We start from the raw sequence: 10,100 nt of genomic DNA, 5'->3' as shown, positions 1-10,100 counted from the left end.
GTTTCTTTTTAGCTAATGTGCTTCTGGATTTGAAAAAACTTTATCTTTATTCTCATGTTAGAGGGAATGTTCTGAAATTCAGATATTCCAGTAGGGGTCATTGAAAACAATTTCGGAAAATAAAAATCGAGGCCTATGTTCAGCATTAAATACTGTCAACATTAAGAATATTTTCTAGTTGTACTTGCACAGTAAATTTATAACAGCATGTAACGTTCAGTTCAGTCACTCAGTCATGTCCGACTCTTTGGAACCCAATGGACTGCAGCACACTAGGCCTCCCTGTCTATCACGACCTCCCTGAGCCTGCTCAAACTCATGTCCATTGAGTTGGTGATGCCATCCAACCATTTGATCCTCTGTCGTCCCTTCTTATCGTCTATCAAGTTTAGCATTAAAGATTTTCCTGAATTTTTTTCATTTAATGTACTAGCTTTTCCACTTTCTAAAAGATCTTCAAAAATGTGTTATTGAATCGATGTAAGACGCATCATAATTAATTGTTGGGGACTTCCAAAAGCAGTCCAGTGGTTAAGACTTTGCACTTCCAGTGCAAGGGCTGTAGGTTTAATTCCTGGTAGTGGAACTAAGATCCCACATGCCATGTGGCATGGCGAAAAAATTAAAATTGGGTCTTTAAATAAACATAAAAACAGCAATAATAATGTAATTATTGAACATTTACGTTTACAATTTTTTCATTACTGTGGTTAATGATTCAGTGGAATTCATGTATATAATTCTTTTCATTAATGGTTCTTTCCTTAAAGTATTAATATAGTCTAGCAGTTAGAAATATTGACTTAAATGTTTATTTCTTTTTTAAGACTCTTGATCATAGGGAATTCCCTGGCGGTCCAGTGGTCAGGACTCCAGGCTTCCACTCCAGGAGGCATGGCAGGGAACTAAGATCCCACAAGCCACGAGATGCAGCAAAACAGAACAAAAGACAGAGAGAAACAGACTCTCTTTAAATAAAAAAAAAAAGATTCTTGATCACAATTTCTATTCAGAAAATATACCTGCTACCAGATTTCTTTTTTTCCCAACATCCTTGTCACAATTGGCTTGGTTTCCTACTAAAAATAAAACAAAAAAACCCACAAAACTTAGTTTGCATAAAGAGAGAAAACACCTAGGCACACTAAAATAAGAATTTTGTGGCTGACTGTACTTAAGTCAGTGAAGAAAAGTGCTGGGACAGTTAGTTGAGTGATTGGGCATGGGGAGTTAGCAGTCTCCTAATACATCTTTTATTCTGCAAACTTGCTAAATTCACTGATTAGTTCTTGTCACTATTTTGTGGATTCCATTTGATTTTCTGCATAGACCATCATGTCTGCAGATAGTTTTAATTTTTCCTTTCCAATCGAGATGCCTTTTATCAATTGATTTCTCTCCTCATAATGGTTTGGATATTTCTCATTCTTGGCATACTCTTTTCCTTGGGTGCTAGGTATATTTTTCCCTAGGTATATTCCACAACTTTTCAAAGTGTAATGTTTACTTACTTAGAAACACTTTGATCCTGTTGTGTCTTGCCTTGTGGATTGATCAGTGGGAGTCTGAGACAAGATCCCTCTGAGTACTCTATATGATGTCACCTGAATGAAGAGTTTCTGCTATGGCTCCAGCAGACTCTCTGCCCACGTGCAGGGTTCTCTCCTCCCTCTGCCGCCCTCTCCTGTCTGGTCTGCCGCCTGCCAGCTCCAATAGCCTCAGCTCTGCAATCCCCCCACGACACCCAAGAGGCCGGCTGGAAATGGCCCGGGCAGTCTGTGTAGACAGCAAGCTGGGGCAGCTGCACAGCTCGTCTCTTCCATGTCTCACCTCACAGAGATCACTGCTGATCCTCCTTGGCCTGATGCCCAGGTTTTTCACAGCCTGAGCTTCATATATTTTGGCCTGTTTTAAGGGGATCTTTGAAGCCAGTGGCAGGGCGGATCCAGTCCTGTTCCTCTATATGCGTGAACAGAGTCTGCTGTGACAGAACCCGGAGAGCTCTGCCCCCGTGTGGTGGAGGGAGGCAGCTGCTGCTGCCGGGGATGGTGGCCATGGTCCTGGGAGTGATGGTGATGGAGTATCTCACCCACCAGCACCCAGCAGCTCTAGTGGTTACAGTGATCCTTCCTTTCAAAATGTAAGCCAGATATGTCTCCCCGGTTCAGTTCCCTTCACTGGCTTTACTCTTACTCGGAATATAAGCCAGACGTCCTTATCATGCCCAGAAAGGCCCCACATTCTCATCTGCGAACCCCCATTGCCTCTGCACCTCCTCTGCTGTGCTCACTCTTGCTCACTCCATGCTGACCACACTGGCCTCTTGGCTGCACCCTCAACATTCCAGGTTTTCTGAGGAATTAGTGCTTTTTTTTTAATATATATACCATTTCGCTATAAATTATGTCTCCTTTTTTCACTATTGCAAGGAATAGCACAGGAAACATCTTAATACACGGCTCTTGGCATATTTGTGAGTGTTTCTTTTTTTTAATTTTAAATTAGTTTATTTATCTATTTTTTAACTTTACAATATTGTATTTGTTTTGCCGTACACTGACATAACCCTGTATGTGAGACATCAAAAGAGACACAGATAAATAGAACAGCATTATGGAATTAGTGCTTTTCCATAGTCTGTTCTCCCTGCCTTGACTATGCTCTCAAATATATCTCCTGGCCACCTCCATCATCTCCAAGTCTACCCAAGTCTCCTATTCTCACCCAACTTCCTCCTGTGGCCACCCTCCCCACAGCCTGGTGGGCAGTCAATCCTCTTCATGCTGTTCTTTCCCACACCACTCATCCCCCTCTATAATACAGTATAATTTACAAATTTGTTTTACTTCCTGCTTCTTCCCAATAGAGATAATCACTATTCTGACTTCTATCACCATAGAGTATGAAAATGAATTAAAAGGCCTATTGAAGACCAAAGAAATGGAAATATTTAAAATTTCGAGACAGATATAAAACAATTAGGTTGTGTTCTTTTGCATAAAAGTAAACAGAGGCTAAAACTCATTCAAATAAGAGGTTTTGACCATGACACAAAGACCATGAGAACACAGTGTTGGACAGAAGCCAAACGGCTTTGATCAGACAGAAGGGACACATCCCATGGATTGCCCTGCCTTCCCCATGGAGGTCTCCCAGGAAGCGATGTCCGTGTGTGGTGCCAGAGTGGGGTCAGGTTCACGATCAGCCTCGTGGAGTTCCAGTAACCAGCAGCCTTGATTGGAAAGGCCACCCTGTCCCTTAGGCTCTCCAGGGCCCCATCTGCCGTCAGTGTGGTGCCCGTGTGCACTCTGTCTCAGAAAATAAAAACTAAATTTATAAAAAGAAACGGCACAGTTAAAATAAAGAAATTATAATAAATGCAATTTAAGATCAAAGAAAATAAGGTAGAAAGCGGGAAACTTGGGGAGGTGCCTGGTGGAGTAAAGGAGCCGGAGCTCAAAGGGCCTGGGGCTCAGGTTAGGTTTCCTGGCCCTTGCTTCTCAGGTTAGCCTTGTGGGCCAACATACCCTTCTTTGGATCGGGGACTTGGTCTGGAGTGTCAGGAAAAACCGTTCGTGGTAATCGGCCTGGTCCTTGACCATGGTGAGGAAGTTCTCGTGGCTTCTCCTCCTTTGTCTCAGCACCAGGATTCCCCTTGGCTGTAGGATCTGTGTCTTTGGCCTGGTTCCCCCAAACCCGAGCCCCAGCTACTCCGGTTGTCTCTGCCTTCCATCATGGCCTAGAGACGCTGCTGACCCGGCACCCAGGGCAGCTGGGAGCATCAGCCGTGGGGAGAAGAGAGGTGAGGGCACAAGAGGCCCCTGCTGTGGGAGGCAGGCTGGGTGCTGCTGCCTTTTCATGTCAGTACTGAAGGTCACCTTATCTGTGGTATCTGGCAGGGCCGTTGATTTTACTGTCAACTACTGAGGCTAGTTTCTGACCCAGAAAAAAGACGTGGTTCGGCTGACCAGAAGCAGTGCTTGTTACGGCCACCTGCTGAGCGGCTTGCAGCGAAGTAACATGGATGTGGGGCATTCCTTGTGAGTCAGGTTAGGCCCGTTGTACTTGAAAACAGCAGGGAAGTCTCTTTTCCTCACTCAGCCTTCAAAACGTGTTCCGAGATTTTATCAGAGGTCATTACTTAAAACAAATAAGAGGACACTTAGGTCATGATTCTTCTTTATCACCTTTAATAATCCCAGAAATGAAATAGTAAAAACAGTGAATTTTTCAAAATGGCATGATTTTGTCACATCCACAGGCTCCAGGGGTTGGGACTTCAACATCTTTTTCCGGGGGACGCAATCCAACCCACAGCCACCCTCCACCTCCTCCCACTTCACTCGGAGCACAAGCCCTCAGCATGTGCCCTGAGGCCTCCACATCCAGTCCCCGTCAGCTCTCGGCCCCCTGTCCTGCTGCTCTCCTCTTCGCCCACTCTGCTCCAGCCACACAGGTCTCCCCACGCTCCCAAACCTCTCTCAAGTCTTCACTCCGTCTCTGCTTCACAACAAAGCCGACCCTGACCGCCCGGTTGAAAATGGAAAACCACTCCAGCCAGAGATCTCACCACATTCCCAAAGGCTACCTAGTGTAGTTTTTATTTCATTTCTTGACAGTCTGTCCCGGCTAGACTGGAACCTCCATGGAGGCCTGGAACAGTGTCCCGCAAAAAATGTTCCTTGAGTTACCGAATAAATAAAGCTACTGTAGAAAATGTAATAAAATAGTCTTCTGAGCCAGGAATGGGGAACTACTTCCTAAATATTGTTTTAAGCCCATAACAGATTAATATCAAGAATACACCGATATTTTAAATATTCTGCTGATAATCAAGAAGATAACTGCAATTCCGATTTGTGGAAATGGGGAAAGGATACAAATAGGCTAGTTACAGCGGAGGAAACCCCCAAAGGTCGCAGGATACGGTAGGAGTGGAGATGGGGGCAGCCATAGCAGGGAGCAGTCTGGCATGACTGAATCCAGTGAAGCCTGCACGTCCCTGAACTCCAGCATTTCTGCTCCTGGGAAACTGTGACCAGTCCCCTCAGTGGGGGTGTATGAGGGTGTCCTCTTGGTGTCGCCTGTGGAGGCGGGAGTCAGAGCCACCTAGATGTCCCACCGACTGTCCTTCTGCTCTAATGGCAGACCCTCAGGTGGGTCTGCTTAATTCATGAATTTCCACTTGTGTATGGATGACAGAAGTCAACACGCTAGACCCTTGCTCTGTACGATCTTTGGGCTTTCCTCCCACATGTCTGACCAGAGTGTCCACACCTACTCTCTACATATCCATGAGAATCCGGTTTACTTTCATGCAAACTGGCCTGACACAGTTTTTCTCCAGGGATGATGGTGAAAACCTATTAATATCTGCTAAACCTACAACTAAAACTATAACAACGTCTGCTCAGGGCTCCCCCTTTTTAGCACCCACAGGGAGCTTGGACAGAGAGCTCATTTAGTCATCTGTAAGTAACTGCAATGCTTTACTTCCCACTTGGCTTTCATACAGGATCCCTAGTCCAGCACCGCACTGCCCTTTACTTGGAGAAGCTGGCCTGCTCCCCTCTCCTCCTGTTGATTTTATTTATTTATTTTTGCCTATGCTGGGCCTTCCTTGCTGCAAACAGGCTTTCTCCAGTTGTAGGGAGTGGGGGCTGTGCTCTCATCATGTTGACTTTATTCGTATACTTTTGCCGGTGCTTGTCTTCATTGATGAACACGGGCTTTCTCTAGTTGTGGCGAGCGGTGTCTACACTCTAGTTGCTGAGCACAGGCTTCTCGTCGCCGTCACTTTTCTTATTGCAGAACATGGGCTCTAGAGCACAGACTCAGTTGCTCTGTGGCATGTTGGATCTTCCAGGACCGGGCATTGAAGCAGTGTTCCTTGCATTGGCAGGTGGATCCCCATCCACTGAACCCCCAGGGAAGTCCTCCTCATGTTTTATCTTGCTCCATCCTGAACTGTAACCACTTCTCTAACCTCTGCTTTCTCCTGGATTAAAATTACATGTGTATGTGTGTGGGGGGGAGAATCGTGTCTGACTCTTTGCGACCCATGGACTGTAGCCCACAAGGCTCTTCTCTCCACGGAATTTTCCAGGCAAGAATACTGGAGTGGTTTCCCATTTCCTTCTCCAGGGACTCTCCCTCACCCAGGCATCGAACCTGTGTCTGTTGTGTCTCTCATGTTGGCAGGCAGAGTCTTTAATGTGCCAATTTAGATGAAATTAAGAGATTCCTAGAATGACACAAATTCCCAAAACTAACTCAAGAAGAAAGTGAAAACCCTAAATTCCCCAAATCTATCAAAGATACAGAACAGAAAACTCCAGGCCCATGTGACTTAACTAGTGAATGCTATGAAATACTTAAAGGAGAAATATCACCAATCCCATACAAATTCTTTCAGAAAGTAGAGGACGGGAAACACTTCTCAAATCATTTTATGAGGCCAGCCTTACAAAATACCAAACCCAGGTGAAGACATTGCAAGAAAAGAAAACCATAGACCAATATTCTTCATTAAGTTAAGCACAAAAAATGAAATGTTAGCAAATTTAATCCAGCAATATATAAAGCATTATGACCAAATGAGACCTACCCCACGAATGAAAGATTGGTTACGCATTAAAAAATCATCAACCAGTGTTGTTCATCATATTAAGAAAACACAGGAGAAAAACCACATGATCAGTTCAATAGATGCCATGAAAGCATTTGACAATATTCAACAACCACTATGATAAAAACTGTCAGAAAACTAGGACTACAAACAGACTTTCTTATTCTGATCAAGGTAAACTACAAAACTCCCACAGCTAACATGATAATGGAGGAAAATATAATCCCTCCACTGGGGGTGGGGGAAGGCTCCTGGCCTTGGATTTGGAGGGCCTCGGAGAGGCCTATCCAGCCAGGGGGTGGGGATCACGGGGCCTGATCGAAGTATCTGCCCCCTCCTCGGGCAGTGGCCCTGATCCAGTCACCTCCCGTGGCACCAGCGGTTCCACTTCCCAGGCAGTAGTGCCCCAGCCCCATCATCAACCCTGGCTGTACTGTGTGGGTTGATTTGACCCATTTCCAGACCAGAAGTAGACCAGCACCCAGCAGGCCAGCAGACACAGGGTCACCTCCCAGTTGAGGGCCCCTGGCACCTCCAGCCCTCCAGAGAGCCGCAAGACTTTGTTCCTGTAGAGGGAAAGCCCATGACTTTTGTGCCAGCAGAGGCCAAGAGACTGGGGGTGTCCTGGGGGGCTTTGCCCTTCTGGCAGCCCTTGAGTGCAGCTGGTCCAACTGGTGCTTCTGGGGGAGTCTAAGTTCCCAGCCTGGAGTCCCTGCAGTCTGTATGCCTGGAGCCTAGGTGGCCCTGCCCCATGCCATCCCCAGTGAATTCAACAGCAGTCCCCACTTCTGTCCCCAGGCGGGCAGGCACAGCCCGCTCTGCATTCCTAGTCTCAGGACTCCAGGATTGGGTCCCATGCACTGCCACACAAAGGCACCTGCACATGAACACAAGCACACACAGATGCCAATGTGCATGCCTCTGACCCGTGCTCTCTTTCACACACACACACATGCCCATGTGCATACACCTGACCACATGCTCTCTCACACACACGCATTTGCGAACGCCAATTTGCAAGCACCTCCACAAACACACATGCACACGCCTATGTGCATGCACCCCTGCACACGCACTCTTTCACATACACATACACACACATGGGCTAGCACCTGAGCACAAGCGCTCTCTCTCTCTCTTGGGCACACATACACAGACATGCACATCAGATGCCCATGTGCATGCACCTGACCACATGCTCTCCTGCCCACATACATGCCCACGTGCAGACACCTGCAAAAACAGACACACGCACACGCCTATGCGTGTGAACCTGTGCACGTGCTCTCTCTCAGAAACACACCCATGCACACGCCCATGGGCATGCACCTGCCCATGCACTCATGCACACAGATACATTTGCACTGACGTGACCTACGTGTGGGACACCAGAGGGATAGACCGGCCCTGACCCAGGGGTGCCCGACTCCCTTCCGGAAGTCAATAACAAGGACCTGCGCTCAGCAGGATGGTCACCTGTGAACGTGGCCAGGCCGGCAACAGCGAAGACTTGGGAGATGCACAGGGACCGGCGCTCGCGCGCAGTTTGCGGGCTTGGGCCAGAAAACAGTCACGCGCCTTGAGGAGGGCGGCAGCGTCTGTTTGAGCATCGTGCACTGAGGCGCTGCCCCCACACCGAAGGGTGGAGCGCCGCCTAGAGGCCTCACGGCTGAACCGTTTACCAGGTTTCCCGGCCGAAGGCAGGGCTGACTTAAGAGAGCCCAGACCTCGTGGGTATGGCTCTGCGCATGCGCGTTGGGGCTACGTGGTGCGTGAATGCGCGAAGCTTCAGCAGGGCACCCGTTGTCGGTGGGAACCAATCGTGAGGCAGGACCAGGGTGGGTTTGCGCGGGCGCTCTGCTGAGTTGCAGGTCTCACTCCGGGACTGGTATTTGTAGGGACTGTTCAGTCTTTCCCGCCGCGGAGGTGGGGGAGAGGGTTCAAGATGGAGTCCGAGGCACACGGTGGAGGAGCCACAAGGGCAGCCGATGAAGACGCAGTCGCCGTGGCCTCTGCAGCGGGCACGGCAGGTGGTGGCCAAGGCGTGCAGGGTGGTGCTGGTGGCCACGATTGCCCTGGCGACCCAGCTGTCCCTGGTGACGCCGTCAGTCGAGGAGTCCCTGGCGGCTCTGGTGACCAGGCTAATCCCAGAGGCCCCAGCGCTGCAGGAGAGTCGGGTGGTGCAGCCGGTGCCATGCCACAGATCCCGGGGGCACCGCAGGCGCCAGGGCCGGGTGGAGACGCTGCACCCGGAGCCAGAGTTCCGATTAACCGAGCCCTCCAGTGGTATCCTATGCTGGGAGCCCCGGTGGGCTGGGCGGCCGCAGGGGTCGGGGTGTGCGCTAGGGGTAGTTTGGGGGGTTGCAGGTGGTGGGGCCTAAAGCGTGGGAGGAGGGTACTCTGCGGGGCTGGAGGGTATGGGTCAGGGGTGGTCTGGCTGCCAGGGGATGGTGGTGACGGAAAGAAACCTGAAGGGATCCAGAGGGTCGGGCAGTGATAGCCAGGGTATCTGGCGGCGGCCTTGTGGGAGAAGGCGAGTCTCCACGAGCAGGGAGCCTGACGTGCAAGCCACGTGAGTCATGTGGATGGTGCCTTAACCATATCTCCACCAGCAGCCTCAATGTGCTTTTCGCATCGCACGCACAGGCGGACATCGCCCGCCACCTCCTGACTCCACGTACTCAACTGCCGGGGCCGATTCGGAGGGAGCTCGATGTTAACGGCTGCATGTTGGTTCTGTAAGTTCTAAAGGGGGCCGGGGCTGGGGAGGGAGTGGAGGACGGTGGCCAGTCTCGGCCCAGGAGGAGCCATAATGGAGGGTTAAGCCTAGAGGAGAAGTGTGGTGCTCCGGGCTCTGTCGGTGTGCGGGGACAGAGGGAGGACATCCTTCTCTTCCTCCTCCTTGGCAGGAGCTTGAATTTCATTTTCCCTCCCTTTTAGCCGATTGACTGCTGAAGACCCTGGCCTGCTCCGCAGGTCCATCGACTTCTGTGTGGGGCAGCTTTCCATGGTGATGCAGTCCTTGCAGCGCTTTGTGCCCCGTCCTCCTGCTAAGCCTCAGCAGAGAAGAGGGGCTTAAACCTAGCCTATGTGCCCTAGCCTCAAGTGTCCTTCCCCAGGGCATTGCTTTCTGAATTACTTTGATGGGGCTTCATCTTGTGCCTGTGCTGCTGCTTGGGGGCTCAGGGTCCACATCGTTTGTTTGGTGATTGTTAACTGCAGAAAGTAAAACTGAGCTACTGTGCTGCCTCTGACTTTATTTTTAGAGGGTTCGCTTCCTAATACTGCATTTGTCTTTTAGTTGGAGGAGAGGTTCTGAGATCCAGGTATTCAAGGAGTACAACATAATAGAAGACAATGTAAGAAGTGGGAGAATAAGAAAGTTGTGTACTGCCATTCGGTATTGATTTTGGAATATTTTGTCAGTTTTACAGTTGCATTTATATATAAAACACCAGAATGTTGTTGTTGT

The 10,100-nt window shown here is 49.2% G+C and overlaps 1 protein-coding gene across 2 annotated transcripts; it reads left to right on the top strand.

Annotated features, from left to right (window-relative positions):
• The first annotated feature begins 8,301 nt into the window (after nt 1-8,301).
• On the top strand, nt 8,302-10,100 carry LOC145536562 (uncharacterized). Of its 2 annotated transcripts, none has more exons than XM_081566063.1 (3): nt 8,302-8,914; nt 9,241-9,366; nt 9,569-10,100. In XM_081566063.1, exons 1-3 carry the CDS (start codon nt 8,574-8,576, stop codon nt 9,705-9,707), a joined length of 606 nt encoding a protein of 201 aa, XP_081422189.1. In that variant the 5' UTR covers nt 8,302-8,573; the 3' UTR covers nt 9,708-10,100. The 2 variants fall into 2 exon arrangements, 1 of the variants encoding a protein (XP_081422189.1); XR_014075896.1 differs by having other exon boundaries at nt 8,396-8,466; nt 9,275-9,366.

Source organism: Giraffa tippelskirchi, chromosome X (genome assembly GCF_054371585.1).
Source record: "Giraffa tippelskirchi isolate mGirTip1 chromosome X, T2T-mGirTip1v1.2.pri, whole genome shotgun sequence".
Classification (NCBI taxonomy): Eukaryota; Metazoa; Chordata; class Mammalia; order Artiodactyla; family Giraffidae; genus Giraffa; species Giraffa tippelskirchi.
Note: the sequence above shows the minus strand (reverse complement) of the source record. Positions and strands in the feature narration are given on the sequence as shown.

Coding starts and splice junctions, on each gene's coding strand:
- LOC145536562 (XM_081566063.1), top strand. CDS start 8,574: ATGGAGTCCGAGGCACACGGTGGAGGAGCCACAAGGGCAGCCGATGAA. Junction 8,915..9,240: donor ATTAACCGAGCCCTCCAGTG/GTATCCTATGCT, acceptor TATCTCCACCAG/CAGCCTCAATGTGCTTTTCG. Junction 9,367..9,568: donor AACGGCTGCATGTTGGTTCT/GTAAGTTCTAAA, acceptor CCTCCCTTTTAG/CCGATTGACTGCTGAAGACC.